This window comes from Oncorhynchus clarkii, chromosome 5, assembly GCF_045791955.1.
Source record: "Oncorhynchus clarkii lewisi isolate Uvic-CL-2024 chromosome 5, UVic_Ocla_1.0, whole genome shotgun sequence".
Classification (NCBI taxonomy): Eukaryota; Metazoa; Chordata; class Actinopteri; order Salmoniformes; family Salmonidae; genus Oncorhynchus; species Oncorhynchus clarkii.
Window position 1 is genome coordinate 63,550,279 of NC_092151.1, and position 23,518 is coordinate 63,573,796.

The 23,518-nt window shown below is 46.9% G+C and overlaps 1 protein-coding gene across 4 annotated transcripts in view; it reads left to right on the forward strand.

Annotated features, from left to right (window-relative positions):
• The window catches only part of LOC139409190 (transducin-like enhancer protein 1), a 47,365-nt gene that overhangs the window by 20,913 nt on the left and 2,934 nt on the right, over positions 1-23,518 (forward strand). The window contains exons 2-17 of one of the 4 annotated variants that reach the window (XM_071153991.1): positions 1,026-1,165; positions 9,356-9,419; positions 10,452-10,496; positions 12,203-12,265; positions 13,849-13,923; positions 14,320-14,557; positions 14,799-14,815; positions 15,013-15,108; positions 15,212-15,256; positions 15,401-15,565; positions 16,145-16,274; positions 17,758-17,948; positions 18,288-18,367; positions 19,104-19,353; positions 19,772-20,019; positions 22,041-22,188. In XM_071153991.1, coding sequence (XP_071010092.1) covers positions 1,026-1,165; positions 9,356-9,419; positions 10,452-10,496; positions 12,203-12,265; positions 13,849-13,923; positions 14,320-14,557; positions 14,799-14,815; positions 15,013-15,108; positions 15,212-15,256; positions 15,401-15,565; positions 16,145-16,274; positions 17,758-17,948; positions 18,288-18,367; positions 19,104-19,353; positions 19,772-20,019; positions 22,041-22,188 — 1,995 coding nt within the window. Of the gene's footprint in view, positions 1-1,025; positions 1,166-9,355; positions 9,420-10,451; positions 10,497-12,202; positions 12,266-13,848; positions 13,924-14,319; positions 14,558-14,752; positions 14,816-15,012; positions 15,109-15,211; positions 15,257-15,400; positions 15,566-16,144; positions 16,275-17,757; positions 17,949-18,287; positions 18,368-19,103; positions 19,354-19,771; positions 20,020-22,040; positions 22,189-23,518 lie in introns of all 4 variants that reach the window. The other 3 variants (XM_071153988.1, XM_071153989.1, XM_071153990.1) reach the window with 3 other exon arrangements.

Here is a 23,518-nt window from a genome sequence, read left to right on the forward strand (position 1 = left end):
CAGGACCCAGTGCTGAATACATTCAGCATGTCCTCTCTCTCGACCTCTCCCTTCCCCAGTTATCCTTCTCCACCAGGGAATCCAGCAGAATGAACAAGCCTTGTACTTCATTTGACTAATGTCTAATGCTTCTGCATAGGGCACACGAGTGGAGCTAACCCACTCAATTATTTCCTATACACACAAACACACACACACACATTGCCTCTCCTCTGTCCTCATCTGTAGCTTTAGCATCAGGGCAATGGGGTGGGCCTCCATTGACAGAGAACCAGAGAGACAGACAAGAGAGCCACTAGCCCAGCGGTCAATCCCTTTGTCTGGCTGTCCTGCAGCATTACCCCTTAGGCCCTGCTAACTAATTGCTCAAAGTCCTGCAGAGAGGGACCAGAGAGGAGGGCCAGGCTGTTGTGGGTACCACCCATGTGCTCTGATGGGGTGTCCCCTATTCTCCCACTGTCTTTTCCTTCCTTTCTTCCAACCCAGACTTAAACATTAAACAAGTGTCTTAATCTGGTCAAGAGCCCCTTGTTCCCCTCTCCCTCCTGGTGTCCCTCACATATCTGGCCCTGACACTTTTTTGTCACATCACAATGGTTCTTGACTCCCCTGGTTTCCGTACAGTCTCTCCCTCATCTTCCCTCCCCTCTCTGTGTGCAGATACATACCACACACGCCTCTGTGTCTTTCAGCTCTGTCCTTCAGCTTCAGCTCACTCATCATGGCTCTCCAACTCACTCCCACTGTTCCCCATACAATCACATCTCTCATAGGACCCCCCCCCCCAACACACACAACTATTGTTTGGCACTCATCTGGTATTTGATTCATACATGAAGGATGTTGACCTAACTTGGAATGTAAACATGCAGTGATAAAATGGGTATGTGTATACCATTTCTGAGAATCTGAGAACATTGCCAAATCACTGCAAAATATATTAAGTATATAGTGGGTGTTGTCTGAAAGATTTTCACACTTTTTACAATTATATGCTCATAGTGCTTATTCTTTTTTCTGCACAGGCACCTCTCCAGCCACCCCCTGGGTCCTCGGCGTCGGCAGCTGCTGCTTCGGGAACACCCCAGGCCCTGAAGCTCACATACCCAGAGACCCTGGACCGCATCAAGGAGGAGTTCCAGTTCCTCCAGACCCAGTACCACAGGTACATAACCTCCCCTAGTAACCAAAAACACTGCAGCCTTTTCTCTCTCTCTCTCTCTCTCTGTGTGTGTGTGTGTGTGTGTGTGTGTGTGTGTGTGTGTGTGTGTGTGTGTGTGTGTGTGTGTGTGTGTGTGTGTGTGTGCTAGCTTACAGGGGCCACCAGTTTGGTTGGAGAACCGCTTACCATCTTATTAGGCTTCCATGACAAGAAGCGAACGTGGGTTGGTTATATACTAGATCTGTTCTAGAACGCCCACAGACCTCAACCTCAGCTTTTTCTAAGGGGGAAGAAGGAGATGTGAGAGAGACAGCAAAGTACATTGGAGAAAGGGGGCCAGGGAAAGGAAACAGAAGGAACCAAAACAATGGATGCAGGCTCATAGGCTTTCTTCATCCTTTAGTTTGTAGATGAACTGGAACATGAGTCTTTCTATGTGTTTATGGGTTTCAATGCTTTGCAAGAGTTCTTGGCGTAGTTTGCTGGGCGTTAGGAGGGGGGGGCTAGTGCTCTGTTGTTGGGGGAAGGAGTTTCAGAAGATTGAGACTTCACAACAATACAAAAATGTGTGTGTATCCGTGTGTGTTTGATGTGTGTGTCTTCCTGTATGTCTCTGTATCTGTGTGTTTGATGTGTGCTCTGATGTTGAGGAATGTAGCCAGAGAAGGCCTGAATAGCTTTGACTGTGGGACTCTAGCTGGCTGTTGCGTCTCAGCCTGACTCCCAGCCAGCTCTGCTCTACCTCCCTCTGTTCTCTTGGCATACCTTCACACAGTCCCCCACTTTGATTCGACCAGCCAGAATTGGCTATTCCACCCCCTCCCCCAGCTAACTCCTATTGTATGGCCCCCTTTCCCCCACTCCTCCCCACCAAGCCTCCAGCTCAAAGGCTCGCCATACAAACAGCGGGCCAGCGTTCAAACGGGCCTGGCTGATTCCAGACATACCTCTGGATCGCACTACGAGCGTCACCGCTGGCACTCAGCAGCCGGCCCAATCACAGTATCACACCACAGTCCAACAACCGTCTCTGAGCCAGAACACTGGCCTGGTCAGGCAGCAGCCCTGTTTCTCATAGCACCGCTCTCCCTGCACCTGTCATAAAACATCTGAAGCATTAATAACGCAAAATATTATTTGGCAACAACCACGCGTGCTTGATTAACACTGAATCCATTATCTTCCAACGAATATATTGCATTCTGTGGCAGATTCTAGATTCTACTATAGCGTTCTATGGGAGCGAGCCACATGCAAATTGTTATGCAAAGCATGTTTAGGTAAGACACCAGTCTATTGGGTTAGGGGTGACCTGCTTAGCCTCCTTCAGCAGACACGAGCAAGCTGTCTCTCCCCACAGAGGATCTTATCAACACACTCTCCTCTATATTACAGTCCTATTACTGACAGACTAATCAGACTTACTCTGGGTAAAACACATGGCGTGCACACACGCACACAGAGACAGACAAGCTATACGCAGCCTGACACACAGACACACACGCACACAGAGACAGACAAGCTAAACGCAGCCTGACACACAGATCTGGGCTAGAAATAGCAGGGCTTCGGTTAGTATTTTAGACCTATTGATCGTGGGTGGAGCCTGATTGCTGTTGCTAAAATGGATTAGGAGGCAGGAAAGAGACGGAGGTAAAGGGATTAGGAATGATGAGCTGTGTGTGTGTTTGCATGTCTCTCTCTGTCTTTGTGATTCTGTGTGTGTGTGTGTGTGTGTTTGCATGTCTCTCTCTGTCTTTGTGATTCTGTGTGTGTGTGTGTGTGCGCGTGTATCTCTTTCTGTGTGTGTGTGATACTAGATATGTGGACCTTTTATAGAAGAGGAATATATTAATTAAACAGCTAGATGGGTGGGTCACCTATTGTACAGCTGTCACATTACTGCATGAAGTATACTTGTTTGTGCCTGCCAAGTTAGTTGTGTGTGGGTGGGTGTGTGTGCACTGTGTGTGTTCTGCAACTGCTCTTTAAACAACCTCCTAATCAGCAGACTGAAGGGAGACAGTGAGAAGCTGCTGAAATATGAAGCTCTTGTCTCTCTCTACACACACACACACACACACACACACACACACACACACACACACACACACTGGTCGTCGTGACTGGGGAGTGTGTGACACAGAAACAGTTCCCATATGAACAGCAGCGTTGGCCCACATGTAGCCTAGTAAGTGTGTTGTTGTTTTGTATTGAGGTCTAGAGTGAAGGAGAGGCTTTCAGAATGTTAACATGCTGCCACTCAGGGAACACTCAAGAGCACACGCTCCTCTCTACTGCTCTGCAAGTATTGCACTGTTTGATACCAGGACTGTGCTCAAAACAGCAGTGTGTTTGTGTAACCGACTATGTTGAGCAGATGGAACATTGGGTTTAAGATTAGGGAGGACCATTTTTTTCTATCACAACATATTGGATGACTGTCGTTCATATTCCATTCACCCAGTTCAATGTAACATCGATAGGTTTAGACTACTAAATGATACGAGAATTTGCCTTTTACCCATCATGAAGTTTCTACAACCTAGCCCACAAATTAACATTTATAATGTAGGCGCACAGGTCGCGAGACAAATTGGAGTAATCAAGGTGACAGACAGTGATGCATTCAATACCACCTTGCACACTCTTGCCTGCATCTAGCTGATCTGATTTTCCCACAGCATCTTAAGGCTAAGGATCCTAACGATGAACGTAACATTAGTAAACTGGGCCCTGGGGTGACTTTGTCCAAACAGTTGTTTTGCAACTAAAAATAGTTTCTATTGGACATATTCCGGTAGGTCCCCCCCTGTTTGGTTCAGTTTGCTTCAGTTTAAGAAACGTTTAGCAACAATCGGCGGAATGAATACACCCCTGATCACCCGCACACACAGTACACTTTCATAGCAGCCACATACAGCATCATCACTTTGCTCGTTGTATAATTCCTTTTCGCATCTATGCGCGCTCCTTATCTCACCTTTTCTCTTCGCTTGTGGACTTAAGTTCACGACACAGTTGTCTGTGACCAGGCGCAAAATCATGTCAAAAGCCAAACCTTCATACCATTTACTGCTGACCGTTACACCGCCTACATCATTGTCACCATATTAACATTATACTGGTAGTCAACAAACTAGAACTAACGTGTTAGTAAACATCCAATCCATGTGTATCATCACAGCAAGCAGTTTAGCAGTTAAAATGCTGTGCTTTTAAGAAATTCCCTAGTTTTCTCTAAAACTCCCACAATCAGAAGGGAATAAACAGGAAATCCGGACTCCTACAACCAGGATTTCTGGGAAACCAGTGATTTTATTGAAAATTCCTGGAATTTTGAAATCCTAGTGACTGAGCATGTGTTTGGTGGGGTGGTTACTGGTTGGTGCTTAAATTAGCTTTAATGCGGGTGTGGGTCTCTGGGCATGTAGTCAGAAAAGGACAGAGTCTTTACAGTAAACTAGCTGTGTGTGTGTGTAGTACACACACACCACACACACACAATCTTTACTGTAAACTCACACATGCTGGTTAATACAGAGAACAGGGAGGGGTCTGTTTGGGGTTACTATGCTATTGTGTGTCTAAATTGCAGCTTTGGGCCTCTTCTCATTACAAGAGATTTCCCAGAGATTCTGAGGAAAATACCCTTGGGTAGACCTTTTATTGTAATGTAAACTGCTACCTGCAGAGGTCATGCACCACACTCCTGACAATTGCCCCCCTCCAAGCAGGGCAGTGTAAACAGCATTTAGCTAAATTAGTATGTGAGTAGGATGCAGATATTTTGTTTAGTTTGCTACCTAGCGCTGTATAATATGAATGACACTGTATGATAACGTTCCTGTACTTTTTATATTCGTATGAGAGCGGTAAATATTCATTTTTACAATGCTAAAGTTAGCTAATTGATGAAGCAAATGTCGTCAGCCAACGTTACTTAGCTAGCAGCTGTGCCACTTTGGCTGTGTTACTGTCTTGCAGCTAAATGAATGAGTGCATGGACAAGAAAACAAACCATTTAAATATCTGTACATGCTTGTGAATTGTTGCATTATTCAAGTGTAATATTGTTTTGTTGCATTAATCAAGAGTAATATGGTAGATGCATGAAAAATTGCTCACATAAGCTAGCTAGTTAGAATAGTTTGCATACTTATGGCTGTGCTATTTACGGTACATCAGAACTGTGAAGCCTAGATAGTCACCTGAACCCTCTCTCGGCATTGACATTCTATTGCAAATGTATATTGAAAAGTTTATGTATATATTATGTCAATTACATTTTGTCCCGATGCCCCTCTTCCAACTTTCGTCAATCTGAATAAGCTCTTGTTTAGTGCGTGTTCGCTCACACCGTTGGGAGATGATGAAAGTCTAGTGGTTCGCAGGTGTGTCATTTGTGTGTGAGCGCAGAGACCGCGGAACAACTTTGACAGGGCGTGCGAAAATAAAAAGTTGGAGCATCATTTTAGATATTTTTCTGTTTATAATTTCCGACATTTGGTAGGCTATTTGTTAGTCAATGTGTCTATAATTAGATAGGCCTACATCCAGCTTCTCTTCTGTCATTACGTGACGCTCTAGAACAGGGGTCCTCAAACGTTTTCACTCAGGGCCCCCTTCCCCTTCCAGCATTGGGACCCCCACCCACTTGCAATTCTACACATTTTGAGGTTGTCTTGTGTGTTCATGTGATATTTTAGTGTCTCAATCGTTACAACAAAATCAATGCGCTAAAAAACCTAGCTAAAAAAACTAACTGACACGGGCTAGTTGATTAGGACGTTTCTGAGCAATAAATAGCTCTCTTATGTATGCAATGACTGACACGAGGAGAGGAACTGATGATGCACTACCCAATTTCGAAACTGCACCATGTGCATTCTACTAGAGTAAACAACTTTACACTTTCAGAAGTGGACTGCAATGGGGAAAGACTACCTGGACTCGTCCAATAAGAAACGCTCATTTTCATTCTCTATTGCAAGACGTTTTGACACATGTGCCATTGCATGGCCTAATTAACACCATGCAGGAGTGTGTGTAGTGGGTTGTGAGAAGGAGAGGTAAGCGCAGATGTAGCATCGTCATTAGTCACCTGCTACTATAGCTCTGAAACCCGCCATACAATATATTCTGCAACACACCAGTGTGTGTGCTTGTGAGGGAGGGAGTGTGTGTGCAGTGAACATGCATGCCTCTGTGTAATCGTGTGTGCGTGGGGTAATGGTGCTCTGCTGACAGAGCTGTCTGAGTGGTGGCAGGCTGCAGATTTGTAGCGCATTCCGACGATCATCTTATCTGCTGTCACGGAGAGGAAGAGAGCAGAGGACGCTGCTGCATAGCAGGCTCCCATCTCTCGCTCTCTCTCTCTCTCTTCCTATCTTGCTCGTTCTTGCGGGCTCTTGCTCGCTCGCTCGCCGGTGCTCCCGCTCGTTCTCCCCCTGTCGCTCGTTCGCCCGGTCTCTCTCTCCCTGCCAGCTCAGTGACAGCTGTACAGATAACTCATCCAAAGGTTTTTGACTTCTCAAACACGGCAGAAAGCTAACACTATCTGATGCCCAGTGTCCTGATTTTAATTCAACCACTTACTTAGATAACTAGAAAGTTACCTTTAGGGGTCGTGTTAATGCAACATTCTGTGTGTTTCACGCAGCTTTTGGGGGGGGATAAAAACATCTATCTAAAATGCTTCTTATTGTAATTTCTACTCATCGGACTAATTTTATGCTGCAGTTGCACTTCTGCACTAGGATGAGAATTCATGAATGGGAATTTTATCAGCAGACAGGCTCTGACTGATGTGTAGCCACTTTTCTCTGGCATTTTTCTCGGTGTAACCTACTTTTCTCTGGTTAAATGCAATATTAACTAAGCAAAACATTAGGAAATGTAACTGGCTACATTCTTTATGATAAACATGAGCAATATGATGGCCATGCATCGTTTTTCCAAAAAATACCTTGCTTTTTTGTGTGGCTGCCAGCCAAATAGCGTTGCGCTTCTGTTGTCATCTGATGAAAATGAAGCTATACTGAACAAAAATATAAACGCAACATGTGAAGTGTTGGTCCCATGTTTCATGGGCTGAAATAAAAGGCCACTCTAAAATGTGCGCAGTTTTGTCACACAACACAATGACACAGATGTCTCATGTTTTGAGGGAGCTGAACTCACCTGCTCTGCTTTCTGCTGTTGTGCTATTTACAAACAGACGTGACTGGCTCACCTGTTCTGGGGAACTATCATAAGCTTCATAATGTAAAATAATGTAACCGGTGAAATGAAGAACGTGATCTGCTTTATATCCTAATGTATTGCACACGTTGACTGCAGGTGTTCACTTAAAAAGTGGCAAAAATATTAACATTTATAGAAAAACTTAAAAGAAATAGTATTGACAGTCACAGGATGTTTTTTCCTATACCATCTATATTATACGGTATACCGCCCAAGCCTAGTGTTTGTATGTATCGTGTACCACACACATGAGGAAAGTCACCCTTCTGAGATGCCCAGGTCTAGGTGAACAGATAGAACAGGATTTCTGAGAAGTGACAATTCTATGGGACTTCTGCAGAGCGGCAATTCCACTGTAATAAAATCTATCAGGGGAATAAATGTAATCCCCCCCCGAGTTTTCTGCCATCCTCCCTCCATCTCCTCCCCCGCCAGTCTCCTCCCCCCAGCTCCACCACCTTCGCCTCCCCCCTCCCTCCCTGGCGGTGATAAATGAGTCAATTATGGGCGGCAGCGCGGGCCTTCTGAAGGGGAGCGGATGTGCTGTTATTACCTGTTGCAGCCTGGTAATGTTGCCGTATTAATCATATTCTAATTTCCCAGGCCCTCGCTGCTCTCCCCCGCATAAATCTGCCGCACGCAAACAAGTCAGCAGCGTGCCCGCCGGGGTGAAATACAGCCAGGGGATAGGTGGAGAGGAGAACGGATTGGGAGGGGGGTGGGGGGGGTGGTAAAGGACACAGGGGAGGGAGCTGTTGGCTGACTGGCTAGTTCCTTAAAGGAATAATCCACCCAAATCCACTCATATAATTTATGGTGTTAAATAACACTCATGTGAGAACAATATGTTTTGTAAACAAATGTTTAATTTTGTCATTATAATAAGGTTGGTAGCAACATGTGAAAATCGTTGTGGAAATGTATTACAGTTCAAGTTGTCTAAAAACAACACAGTGCAATGCTCTATGGGCTGGCTTGCTAGCTAGCAAATGTAGCTACACACAATAATACCTAAGTCAATATCAGCATATGAAGTAGCTAGTTAGCTATATAATCGCCTAAACAAACTGCACTATGAATTTAGGAGTCTACAATCTCAGCATGTTCAACCTGCAGATCAAGTCTGACATTCGCAACGGCACCATGCAATGCAGCCTGGACTGAAAAGGCAGACAAATAAGAGAAAGATGATGGACCCTCAGTTAAATTACACATTTCTCAAGGTAGGAATATTGCAAAAATGTGGTCAATGGCTTTCACAATCTCCTATTAAATTCCAGTGTAGTGAATTTCTGCCTGCTTGAATGGCAATAGCTCTGACAAACATGAATTGACACTGGGAATCGCTGGAACATCATGCAGAGATGCACAAAAACAATAACATTCAAAATGGGTGAATTGTTTCTTTTTAAAGGAGGGCTGTGTGCGTGCTGGGCTCAGGATTCCTGGGTTGCCTTAGTGCGGCATGGTCACAGGGTGACTTGGCAGGGACATTTGGAGGGAGGAAGGGTCAGACAGAGGGACAAATGGAGGGAAGGAGAGATGGAGGAGGGGACTGATAGAAAGACTGAGGGAGGGAGATTGGAAGGGGGAGAGCGGAGGGAGAGGCGCGTTGCGTACCCTGCCCTTCTATGACACCTTGGTCCTGGCTTGCCTGGTCTGTTCTGTCTTTCTGTCGAGCGCTAAGCATGAGTCATCTATTCCTGGTGTGCTCTGAAGTGATAATGTCCTGTCACCAGCCCAATCCTATCTTTGCTGGGACAAATCTAGCTGCAGGTGTCTGCACTGCCTACTAAATCTGGACCTGTGTTTGTGTTAATGTTAATATATTTCCGTCTCTGTCTGTCGGACTTCTTTTTAGATGTACTGTATGAATCCCAAACAATAGAACAGTATTAGAACAGTATTATGATAGAGTATCTGAACTTTTCTAAACCTTTCCTACAGCCTGAAGATGGAGTGTGAGAAACTGGCCACAGAGAAGACTGAGATCCAGAGACACTACGTCATGGTGAGACCTGCAAGAACACACGCACACACTCCCCATCCACAACCTTGGGTGTTCTTACGAACACCATGCTGATGGTGAATTTCTGCAGGAGATGAGTTGAGATCCATTGTGTAGCTTTCCCAGACGGAGCAGACAAACAAGACAACTCTCTCTCTGGTAACACACAGACAGCTGTCTGTCTGTTGACTACACTGTACCACTCATGCCAGCATCTGGCAAGGGATTACACATCACACCCACTGGAAACCACATGGCCCACAGACGTATGCAAGCACACACACACACAGCACATATTACATTGTGTGTATGTTTTGAAGTGTGCGTGTGTTGTCTCCAGCTCTGATATGGGTAATCCTCCACATTCCTGGCGGTGTGCACACGAGGCTGTGATCAGAGAGCGCCCTAACCACAGCTGACTGTTTGTTGCCCAGTGCCCACTGTGGCAAAAGGAACTATGTGGCAGTCTGGCACAGCCCCAGCGCTTGGCATACATCCCCACCCATTTCTCTCTTCTTTTTAGCTCAGAATTTTGGAGTCTGCAAGTCGCCTAGCAACAGCTCTGAATCTTGGCAGAACACAACAGCCAGCCGTCAGGAAGGGCCCTTTTATTGAACACACACACTTCTGCAGAATATGGAGGGACGGAGTCCACTGCTCCATCAAAAAGCTCTCAGCGCTGCCATTTCTTTATTTCTTCTACCTAGCTGTCAACCCCCTCACTTTTTACTCCTTAACCAACCCTGCTGGAAATGACATGTCAGAATGTCACACTACAACGTCAGTTTTTAAAATGACTTCAGCTCTGCCCGACAACGATTTTCCATCCTTGCTCTGAACCGAGTGATTGACACCACCACCATCTCTGTGCTCACATGCCAGGTTGGCATAGCCCAGAGCTGAGGTCATTAAATAAATGAATAAAACCAAGCAAATCGACTCGCCCACTCATCCAGCATTAAAAGGTGTTTTTTTTTATCGTAGATCTGCATATATGCAAATGTACAACCATCAATTTCCGTCTCTCTTTTACAGTATTACGAGATGTCCTACGGCCTTAATATTGAAATGCACAAACAGGTGAGTCTAACCTCCCTCTCTAGTCGACCTGCGACTAGATGAGTAATGTATGTATGCTATGCTTCTGGGAGAATCTAGTGAACTGACCTCCAGCACAACATGCTAACCTGCCTATGATGGACCCATGGCACTGTGCTGCTGTTGCATTAATAGGATTTGCAAACCGGATTCCTTTTTCTAGACAGACGAGACGAGAGGAGAGATGTGCCCTTCCTTCCCAAAGCAGCCGGAACATCCTCTTCTCTCCCCTCATAAATCCTGTCTATTACCACTGCTGACTTCACCCTCCTCCTCCCTCTATCCCTCCCTCTATCCCTTTATCTCTTTCTCTATAACCACCTCCTCCTCCTGTCTCTCTATCCTTATATCCCTTAGTCTATATATAACCCCCTCTCCTTTTCTCTCCATTTCTCACCTTCTTTCTATCATATACCCCCCCCCCCCCCCCCCCCCCCCCCGCGCCTCCGTCTTTCCTTGACACCCCATCCCGTCTCTCCCTCTTCCTCCCTCTCTCCGGCAGACATACAGTCCATGCTGAATTTCACTTTAAATCAGGTCACTGCCTTCAGAGCGTCTGCTCTCTCCCTTCGTTTTGCCATCTCAATCGCTCTGCTTTTGACAAGCCACACGAATCACCCTGCCCTCCTTCCTTCCTTCTCTCGGTCTCTTTCTTTCTCCCTCTCACTCCCCCGTCCTCCTCCTTGTGCATCCTGCCTCATTGGCTTTCATTTCCTCAACGGCACAAGAGCCTCCCCGCCTCCTTCTCCCCTCCCCCTTCTTTTCATTTCCCTCTCCCATTTTGTACTCCCCTATTTATGCTCTTTCTCTTGCGCTCACTTGCTCATGGTCTCTTGTTTTTTTTGCTCCCTCCCTCCCTCACCCACCACCGTGCCCTTCTCCGATCTCCCTGGCTCCCTCTCTCCTGAAGATGTCATTTAGTAGTTGGCATTCTCTAACAAGAAATCATTGTGTTTCGCTGGTGAGGGTGATGATGGATTTATGGAGGCAAGTGCTGAAGGGTGGGGGTGGCTCTGTACTGCCTGTCTGCAGAATAAGGGAAGAGGATGAGGGTTGAAAGGGGGGGGGGGGTGTGAGAGGCAAGAGGAAGAAGGGAGAGGAGGAAGTGTGTGAAAGAGGAGGGGGGGTGGGAGTTTACCACAGCGTCAATAAATCAGTTGGTAGGGAATGGTGTGATGTGTGTGGGGCTGTGTCGCCTGGCCGGTTGAGAGAAGAGGGAGACGGTACAGCAGAGGCTAGTTGTCAGCAGGAAAATGGCCCCCGGTCATAATGATGTTGTCATCATGATCTCTGCATGCATATCATTACTGTGTGTGAGTGTGTGTGGGGTGAGGAGAGAGACACAGTATGGTTTTGATACAACACATGGCAGATTACTTCACTAATGGTAGTGAGAGAAGGAGATGGAGGGAGGAAGAGCTGGCAGACTTCCATGGCTAAGCCCATTGACCCCCAGCAGGTAGCCACGCACACTCTGGGATGGGTGGTCACATTTGATACTGGCCATGAATATTTTACCTGGGCTTCTTGGCAGTGTTTGGATTTGCATGGACTAAATGTGAGGAGCTGAAATATTTACAACACTGGCCCTCGCAGCCAGGCCTGCTCAGGTTCTGGGGTGTGTGTTGCTTTGATGAGCACACACACGATGTCCTCACACGCAATCTCTATTTTTTTGTGTGTTGCAGACAGAGATCGCCAAGCGGCTGAACGTGATCTGTGCCCAGCTCATCCCTTTCCTGTCACAGGAGGTGAGATCACCTGAAGACAGGCTCGCATGCACACACGCACGCACGCGCGCGCGCGCGCACACACACACACACTGCAAATCAATCATAGACATGCGCAAACACACCGCAAATCAAACACAGACACACAAAAACACACGGTCATGCACATTAACACATCAGTAACACATTCAGTATCTCTCTGACAGCCACCTACACCCTGAGGCATGCACATGCATGCTGCTCGTACCCAACAACTCACAGTAAAACAGTGACATACCTCTATGCAGCAGACATACACATTTACACAGTGACGTACCTCTATGCAGCAGACACACACATTTACACAGTGACGTACCTCTATGCAGCAGACACACACATTTACACAGTGACGTACCTCTATGTAGCAGACATACACATTTACACAGTGACGTACCTCTATGCAGCAGACATACACATTTACACAGTGACGTACCTCTATGTAGCAGACACACACATTTACACAGTGACGTACCTCTATGTAGCAGACACACACATTTACACAGTGACGTACCTCTATGTAGCAGACACACACATTTACACAGTGACGTACCTCTATGTAGCAGACATACACATTTACACAGTGGCGTACCTCTATGCAGCAGACATACACATTTACACAGTGACGTACCTCTATGCAGCAGACACACACATTTACACAGTGACGTACCTCTATGCAGCAGACACACACATTTACACAGTGACGTACCTCTATGTAGCAGACATACACATTTACACAGTGACGTACCTCTATGTAGCAGACACACACATTTACACAGTGACGTACCTCTATGTAGCAGACATACACATTTACACAGTGACGTACCTCTATGCAGCAGACATACACATTTACACAGTGACGTACCTCTATGCAGCAGACATACACATTTACACAGTGACGTACCTCTATGCAGCAGACATACACATTTACACAGTGACGTACCTCTATGCAGCAGACATACACATTTACACAGTGACGTACCTCTATGCAGCAGACATACACATTTACACAGTGACGTACCTCTATGCAGCAGACATACACATTTACACAGTGACGTACCTCTATGCAGCAGACATACACATTTACACAGTGACGTACCTCTATGCAGCAGACACACACATTTACACAGTGACGTACCTCTATGCAGCAGACATACACATTTACACAGTGACGTACCTCTATGCAGCAGACACACACATTTACACAGTGGCGTACCTCTATGCAGCAGACACACACATTTACACAGTGACGTACCTCTATGTAGCAGACATACACATTTACACAGTGACGTACCTCTATGCAGCAGACATACACATTTACACAGTGACGTACCTCTATGCAGCAGACATACACATTTACACAGTGACGTACCTCTATGTAGCAGACATACACATTTACACAGTGACATGAACCCTTATGGAGCTTCAAAGCGTGACTGTTATTCCTCCTAAACATGTACATACTTTATACCACGTGCTGTAATACTGGTCTTGAAGTATTATTATTGACGTTGTTAAAATTCAGACCTTTCCTTTCAAGTTCACTGTTACCTTGGTTTGTCCCACAGCACCAACAACAGGTGGTCCAGGCCATGGAGCGCGCCAAGCAGGTGACTATGGGGGAGTTAAATGCGTCTATAGGGGTACGTGGACTCCCCCCTCTACCTCATACAGTGTGTCCCTTCATCTTCTCATACGTCTTTCAGTGCTATCTGTTTTTAAAAAAAATATAAATTAACAACTAAAAATAATACAATTATGATTTTCTTGCCTTCACATCATTCCAACCATGCACTCCATGGTTTGATTTTTGTGGCAGTACTCTCTCTCCTAGGGAGGTGCTCCTTTCCTCCACTCGTACTCCATTTTGGATGGCACCATGCATGGGCTCCTCCATTAATGGAGACACCCTTCTCTGTGACACCTCTCTCTGTATACCTCTCCCTTCAGCCCCTCCCCTGTCCAGTCCACCTCTAACCCAGTAGACCACAACTCAACCCCTGTCTTGTTTTCTCTCTCCTTCTCTCTCCTCCCTCCAGCAACAGCTGCAGGCGCAGCACCTCTCTCAGCACGTGGCCCAGGGCCTGCAGGGCCTGCAGGGCCTGCAGATGGGGCCACACCCTGGGGGCCTCCCTCACCCTGGCCTGGCGCTGGGCGGTGGGTCTGGCCTACTGGCCCTGTCCGGGGCCCTGGGGGCCCAGCTGGCTGCCAAAGAGGGCCATGAGAGGGCCCACATGGAGGCTGCTGCTGCTGCAGCCGCCGCAGAGCACCACAGAGGTATGGGCTGGGATGGGGATGATGGGAGATTAGGTTGGCCAGGTTTGGGTTAGGCTGAGTGGGGAGAGCTGGTTTTGTTTGGGTTTAGAGTAGTTGTGGTTGGTCAATGTGAGGTTGGGATGGGCTGGGGCATGTTTTTAGCTGTGTGTTTGTGAGAATGGTGATTGTCATGCTGTATTGTGTTTGCTCTGTTTTGGCTGGCTGCGGGGACGCGGGGCGATGCTGTCCATCATGGACGTAGACCGCGAGGCTGGACCGGTGAGTACACTACACTTCAAGTTCCCTACACCCAAGTACGCTACAACATACTACATCTCCATTCTCTATCCCCCTCACGGACACTGAGCCACAGTTGATGCTGTGTGATCATTTTTTCCCATCACATTTTGCCAGGGTGGTTATGAAGTTGACATGATTAAACAGTCCCTCTCACCTCGTTATCCTTCCCTCCTCAGAGCTCTATGTCCAACGGGGATAAGGGCCGTTCAGCAGACTACCTCAGCAATGGAAAGAAGAGGAAAGCTGACGAGAAGGAGTTCATGACAGATTATGTTAGTATGCTGAGTTGATTACCTATTGTGGGTGTTTGTGTTCAGTAATTAGTTCATTTGTGTGTGTTCCGTTTTTAACTAAAAGCCCACATTTTGATTGCAGGGCAGCGATGCGGATAAGAGTGATGATAATTTGGTGGTGGATGAGGTGAGTTGGTCCATCTCTGCGCCTCAGTTCAGACCCAAATTGACTCTGATAATTGACTGATTCAGATTGATGAGAGAAACACTCAGCGGGACCACGTCTGGTGGACTTAACGTCCCCCCCCACCCCGTCTCTGTGACCCCGCAGGACCCCTCATCCCCCCGCAGTGTGCACTCCTACTCGTCCAGAGAAAACGGCCTGGACAAACTGCCCCCCTCCCGTAAAGACGCCCTTCCCCAGGCCAGCCCCGCCTCCCTGGCCTCCTCCAGCAGCCAAGCCTCGCCCTCCCGCAGCAAGGACCGGGAGCCGCCGGTATGCTCAGGATCAGTCCATTACATGCCGTTGTCACACACACACGCACACACACACAGCTTCATACAGTTATTCCCCGAGTCAAATGAGTGATTGTATGTATGGTGAGACATGCGCAGCCTACACACTTAGTTTCAGTGATGATCTTTCATTTCAGCTTCATATGCAGTGTCAAGGACGCTCACAGTCCCATGTGACCCTAGCCTTGCTGAGCCTAACTGAATTACTGCGTTTCTACACACCCACTTATCTCCTTTGGCATGATCTTTCTTCAGCATAGATATATTATTCTAGATACAAAGAGCAGCAGCCATCTGTTAAATATGACATGCATTCCAAAGGATTTCTTCATGTTGGATGTCCTTTGTGTAATTCTACAGTATTAGCACCTGGTGTTTCTGATAGCTGTGATGGAAGGACATCTAACATTCACATCACACTCTCTCCTTCTCTCACTCCCCCTCACATTCTCATTGACATTCTCATTCACACTGTCGTTTTCGCTCACTGCTTCTTTCGATCTCTCTACCCCATCTCTCGCTCTTTCTCTCTTCACCCCTCCCTCTTTTCCTCTAACAGAGGGAGAAGTCCAGTACCCCAGGTATGAAGCCAGGCACCCCCCACAGTTCCCAGGACTCCTCCACCCCCGGCCCCAGTGCCCCCCCACAGTTCCGCCCCCTCCCTGGCAAACCTGGCGTTGACCCTCTGGGTAAGACCATCATGATCATGGATCATATTTACATTGCAGTTTTCACTAGGTTTTTAAAGGGTCTTCAATATACCAGCCATGATCAGTTACCAGAGCATTTTATCTGAAGCTGCCTAGAGTTTCCATCTATATTCAGTATCTGTGGTCCATGGCATAAATCTAAATGGTAAACCGCGCTCCAAACAGCTGAGCTATCCAAACTGCCCTTGATGTGGGTTAACTGATGCGTCTGCCTACTGCCTGTGGGGTTGAGAGCTATGCGGGAACCTTTAAACGGCGAGATTAAGAGAGGTGAAGGACTGTGACTGAACTGTTTCATTATTACGCTGCTTCAGTCTATTGGAATGCATCACTCTTCTCCCAGAATCTCTCTATGTAGTCTAGTGGCTCCACACTGCAGTGTGGCAAACTAGCCAGCAGAGTGCAGTAGTGGTCTGGTGATCTCTTCTGTGGCATTGAGCTGTGTGCGTTTGATCCTACTTGATGTGGAACCCTGCATAGAGGATCAGAGCTGCCACAGGAACTCCTCTGTGCCAGCTGTTAAACCTCAACTCTGATGCCCTCTGGCGGCATTTTTCTAAACAACAGATAAATTGCATACTACCCTCAAAAAGTACATTTTGGTTTCAAATTAACCCTACGAAGACATTCTTAGTACTGTGATAAAGGTAAGAACTGGGGGATTCTGATAAAGGTGTCAGAAACAATGTGACTACAACAGAGCCTGACATGGAGCAGGCCCCAAAAAACACACATAAACATAACATGTCTGTAATAATGCCCTTTTGTGGTGAAAACTCAGGCCCAGCCAATCAGAATGTCTCCCCAGTGGGTGGGCCTATGCCCTCCAAGGTCCACACATGGCTGCACCCCTGCCCAGTCATGTGAAATCCATAGATTAGTGCCTAATTAATTTATTTCAATTTCCTTATATGAACTGTAACTCAGTAAAATCTTCTACATTTTTATTTTTGTTCGGTATCATTTTAAGGTCATTGCAGAGCAAGGCCCTAAAACTTGTCAAATACTCCAGCCACCCAATCCATACTGTTCTCTCTGCTACCGCACTGCAAGCGGTACCGATGCACCAAGTCTGTCTCCTGTTGCCTAGCCCTACCTACCCCTACCTATATGTACATATCTAACTCAATTACCTCGCACCCCTTGCACATCAACTCGGTACCAGTAGCTTGTGTATATAGCTACGTTATAATTAATTATTCGTTGTGTTTATTCCGTGTGTTATTTTTCTATTGTTACATTTTTCTCCCTGCGTTGTTGGGTAGTAAGCATTTCACTGTTGTTCTACACCTGTTGTTCACGAAGCATGTGACAAATCATTTGATCTGATTTTGATAAACATCAGCCTCTGGTTGGATTCTAGCCTTCTAAGGTTATGAACAGTTTTATCATTTGCTGCTTTACCGATTCTCTCACAATCTTCCGTCTTCTCTTCTCTCCCCCTTTCTCTTCTCCCCATTAGCTCTAGGTCTGAGGAACCCTCTGGCGGTGCAGGGGGCGTACCCCCCCGGGGCGTTTGGCCTGCCCCCTCCAGGGGTGAATGGGGATCTGGCGGGGGCAGCAGCAGCCTACGGGGCTGGGCTCCACCTGGTCTCCCCCCAGATGAATGGCTCTGCAGCCGCAGCAGCAGCTGGATACGGACGATCAGCAGTGGTGAGAGAGTGATGAAGTGGAAGGAAAGAAAGCGCTTTCATATTGTTCATCCAATATATATTGGATGAACAATAAATATGTAATCAGTATGTAATCAATATGCAATCAGTATGTATGTATATGTATATATACATACATACATACTGATTACATATTTATTGTTCATCCAATTGCATGACTTCATACACCAATTATATCTCCTTATGGAATGTTATACTTCACTGTGGGAAAACATTCTAAATCTACTATGTGATTTTGAGAAGGCTTTCTGGGAGTTTGACTTGTGACTGCTCTGTCAGATGCCTGAGCTAACATATGTTCTTTGTCCCTGTCCCCCAGGTGGGTTATGAGTCTCCTCACCCCCACATGAGGGTCCCAGGGTTACCCGCCAGCCTGCAGTCTGCTGCCTCAGGAAAACCGTGAGTACTGTTCTCTCTGCCTCTCTCTTATTCTCTGAACACAATTACACTGTTTTATAACAGTCTTCATATTCCTCTGTTGTTATTGTAGGGTTTTATAGTTGGAGGTTAACCTCAAGCTTCAGCCTTGTAAAGTAACAACTATACTTCTCCTCCTCCCTTCTCCCTCTCTCCAGTGCTTACTCTGTCCATTCTCTCCCTTCTCCCTCTCTCCAGTGCTTACTCTGTCCATTCTCTCCCTTCTCCCTCTCTCCAGTACTTACTCTGTCCATTCTCTCCCTTCTCCCTCTCTCCAGTACTTACTCTGTCCATTCTCTCCCTTCTCCCTCTCTCCAGTACTTACTCTGTCCATTCTCTCCCTTCTCCCTCTCTCCAGTACTTACTCTGTCCATTCTCTCCCTTCTCCCTCTCTCCAGTACTTACTCTGTCCATTCTCTCCCTTCTCCCTCTCTCCAGTGCTTACTCTGTCCATTCTCTCCCTTCTCCTTCTCTCCAGTGCTTACTCTGTCCATTCTCTCCCTTCTCCCTCTCTCCAGTGCTTACTCTGTCCATTCTCTCCCTTCTCCCTCTCTCCAGTGCTTACTCTGTCCATTCTCTCCCTTCTCCCTCTCTCCAGTGCTTACTCTGTCCATTCTCTCCCTTCTCCCTCTCTCCAGTGCTTACTCTGTCCATTCTCTCCCTTCTCCCTCTCTCCAGTGCTTACTCTGTCCATTCTCTCCCTTCTCCCTCTCTCCAGTGCTTACTCTTTCCACGTCAGTGCGGATGGACAGATGCAGCCTGTTCCTTTCCCTCCGGATGCTCTGCTGGGCCCGGGCATCCCACGACATGCCCGTCAGATCCACACTCTGAACCACGGAGAGGTGGTGTGTGCCGTCACCATCAGCACCTCCACACGCCACGTCTACACCGGCGGCAAGGGCTGTGTCAAGGTGTGGGACATCAGCCAGCCTGGCAGCAAGAGTGCCATGGCCCAGCTCGACTGTCTGGTGAGTGGACGGGGACACACACACACACACACACACACACACACACACACACACACACACACACACTGACAGTGGTCATAGATGGATAGCTACAGATGCACTGACAAAGATCAACGAAGGGGGTAGGGAGAGCGAGAGGATGGACTCACTTAAACACTGGTCACATAGGCAGTTAAAAGTATACAGAGACAGGCAGTTGTTTTAATGCTCTCCAGTGTCCATATAAAATAGTTTTCTTGAAGGGCAATGTTCCTGGGTTGTAATTTCTTCCCCTGGTGGTACTGCTGAGGCTGCATTACTGATGTTACACTCCTGAGAGGACTCATTTTTGCTGCTGTGGATTTTATGTTGCTCATTTCACACAGTCCCATGTTTCACACCTTAATTACTGGAGTTATTTTCTCTGTTACCCAATCAGAATAGGGATAACTACATCCGTTCCTGCAAGCTCCTCCCTGATGGGCGGACCCTCATTGTTGGAGGCGAGGCCAGCACGTTGTCAATCTGGGACTTGGCCACACCTACTCCCCGCATCAAGGCGGAGTTGACGTCTTCTGCCCCGGCCTGCTATGCTCTGGCCATCTCCCCTGACAACAAGGTCTGCTTCTCCTGCTGCAGTGACGGCAACATTGTAGTCTGGGACCTGCACAACCAGACCCTGGTCAGGTAAGAAGAGGAGGAGGTGGTTAGGAGGGGTATAGGGGGGAAACATCATGGTTTGTGACCTGCACAACCAGACCCTGGTCAGGTAAGAGGAGGAGGAGGTGGTTAGGAGGGGTATAGGGGGGAAACATCATGGTTTGTGACCTGCACAACCAGACACTGGTCAGGTAAGAGGAGGAGGAGGAGGAGGTGGTTAGGAGGGGTATAGGGGGGAAACATCATGGTTTGTGACCTGCACAACCAGACCCTGGTCAGGTAAGAGGAGGAGGAGGAGGAGGTGGTTAGGAGGGGTATAGGGGGGAAACATCATGGTTTGTGACCTGCACAACCAGACACTGGTCAGGTAAGAGGAGGAGGAGGAGGAGGTGGTTAGGAGGGGTATAGGGGGGAAACATCATGGTTTGTGACCTGCACAACCAGACACTGGTCAGGTAAGAGGAGGAGGAGGAGGAGGTGGTTAGGAGGGGTATAGGGGGGAAACATCATGGTTTGTGACCTGCACAACCAGACACTGGTCAGGTAAGAGGAGGAGGAGGAGGAGGTGGTTAGGAGGGGTATAGGGGGGAAACATCATGGTTTGTGACCTGCATAACCAGACCCTGGTCAGGTAAGAGGAGGAGGAGGAGGAGGAGGAGGTGGTTAGGAGGGGTATAGGGGGGAAACATCATGGTTTGTGACCTGCACAACCAGACCCTGGTCAGGTAAGAGGAGGAGGAGGAGGAGGTGGTTAGGAGGGGTATAGGGGGGAAACATCATGGTTTGTGACCTGCACAACCAGACACTGGTCAGGTAAGAGGAGGAGGAGGAGGTGGTTAGGAGGGGTATAGGGGGGAAACATCATGGTTTGTGACCTGCACAACCACACACTGGTCAGGTAAGAGGAGGAGGAGGAGGAGGAGGAGGTGGTTAGGAGGGGTATAGGGGGGAAACATCATGGTTTGTGACCTGCACAACCAGACACTGGTCAGGTAAGAGGAGGAGATTGGGAGGGTAGGGCAGGGCAGGAGAGAGAGGGAGGAGAGCTCAGGATTGGAGGCTATAGACCAGGGACTCAAACAAGTTGATTGTGAGCTACCAGTAGCTCACAGCCCACCTATGAGTTGCTCACCAAACAATTCTGAAAGCACAGGCAATTTTCACATGTTCCACTGCAAACTGTCATTAACAAATCTCACAAGTATCAGACACCGCAAGTTCCCAGCTACTATCTAATCAACATTGATATTATCCCACCCCTCGTTAATCACTTTTGGCTTAAAAAGCCAAACCTAACACTATCTGCCAATTCATTTCCAGCAATATTGCCCGTCTGTTTGTGTTGTGTGCGTTTGTCTATCACTCTGTGTAGCTAGTTGATGTGATAAGTCTTGTTTGTTGACAGAAATACTTTCCCTAAAACCATCTCAATTAAATGTTAACTGCAAAGTAGTTAGTATATCGTGAGTAAGTATATCATTTGTATCCATTATTTTTTAATTGCAGACTTTGCTATGAAATGTGCAGCGGAAGTACAGAACCATGCTAGACTGGCACATTAGACGGCACATTCCTCACTCGCTAGATGTGCAATTAAAGGAGTATTAAACGCAACAATCTAAATGTGTTCATGTTCAGAAAATCCAATTTCATTGTTTCTCTATGAACAATTGTAATTTTGAGTGTAAAACAAGGACAAATCAAACTGAGAAAACATAATTTGGGAAGATCTAAAACAGAATTTGGGGAAATAATCACAGATTAGTGTTGTTAATTAACCCCCTTCTGAAATTGAATTAGCATAATACAAAAATCAGTCAGTTTATCCATTATTTTACCTGGTATATTGGCAGAAAACAGTGCACTACCTTTTCTTGTACGCTAAGGATCTGGGGAAAAGTTTCAGGGGAGAGGAGAAAAATCTGCCTATGAAAGCTAGCTTTTTTTTTTAAGTATCTCTCATGCTAGAGAAGGTTGTGAGAACCCTGCTATAGACTATGGATTACATCTGAATGGCTAGGTGTTGATGTGATCTTTATGCTACCCAGGCAGTTCCAGGGTCACACTGACGGGGCCAGCTGTATTGACATCTCCAACGATGGGACCAAACTGTGGACGGGGGGGCTGGACAACACAGTACGCTGCTGGGACCTGAGAGAGGGAAGACAGCTGCAGCAGCACGACTTCACCTCACAGGTACTGACATCAAAGGAGACCTTGTGAGACTAGCTGAGATTAGATCAGGGCCAATGGCCACATTGTTTCTCAGAGTATAATGTTTTTTGCTGTGAGAAAACAGCCATTTTATTCATAGCTTTAATTTTTACACATAAGAGTATGCATGAAGCCTAGTGGTTAGAGCATTAGGCCAGTAACTGAAAGGTTGCCAGTTCGAATCCCCAAATCAACAAGGTGAAATCTGTCGTTCTGTCCTTGAGCAAGGCAGTTAACCCCCTACAAAAACAGCAACAACAGCTCCCTGACCTACCAATGTGGCCCGCACATGATTTTGATTCAGAGTGATTGGCTCAAGTTTCCGTTGGAACTTATGTACAAATGATAATAAAAATACCGGGTGGCGCAGTGGTCTAAGGCAGTGCTAGCTGTGCCACCAGATATTCTGGGTTCGAGCCCAGGCTCTGTCGCAGACGGCCACGATCGGGAGGTCCATGGAACCACGCACAATTGGCCCAGCGTCGTCCGGGTTAGGGAGGGTTTGGCCGGCAGGGATATCCTTGTCTCATCGCGCACTAGTGACTCCTGTGGCGGGCCGGGCGCACTGCACGCTGACCAGGTCGCCAGGTGTACGGTGTTTCCTTTGACACATTGGTGCGGCTGGCTTCCGGGTTGGATGTGCATTGTGTCAAGAAGCAGTGCAGCTAGGTTGGGTTGTGTTTCGGGGGACGCATGGCTCTCGACTTTCGCCTCTCCCGAGTCCGTACGGGAGTTGCAGAGATGAGACAAGACTGTATACTACCAATTGGATACCACAAAATTGGGGGGGGGGGGGGTGGTAAAATAATACAAATGTAGAAAAGACAAAGACCTCATGACTAGTTAAGACTTACCAGCAGGCGTCTTGATAATAGATAAAGGCAGTGAGTCAATGGTCCCTGCGCCAGTTACAATTGCTTTGGAATTGTTGAAAGAATGTTTTTTTTATATCTATATGATCAATCCATAAATCTAGACCTGCATGCAACTGTAGGCCTATCTCTTGCGCTTTTGACAATGATTTCACATGAGGCCTATTTCACATATGCCTAAATACTTAAGTCTTTCTTTCGTCATGTTACATACGTCAAGCTATCCCTATGGAAAGCAATTTCATGCTGTTAATTTTTGTAGCCATCTAGGGCCTATGTTAACTTAGATTGTTTTCGATGAAATTATAGACCTTTCAAACGTATGCAACATTATCGGCAAGTGACTTGATGCCAACTGTGCCACAGCGATGTAATAGCTGTTAAATAGGGGCGATGAGTTTGTTGATATATCAATATTACACTTAACAACCATCAGAATT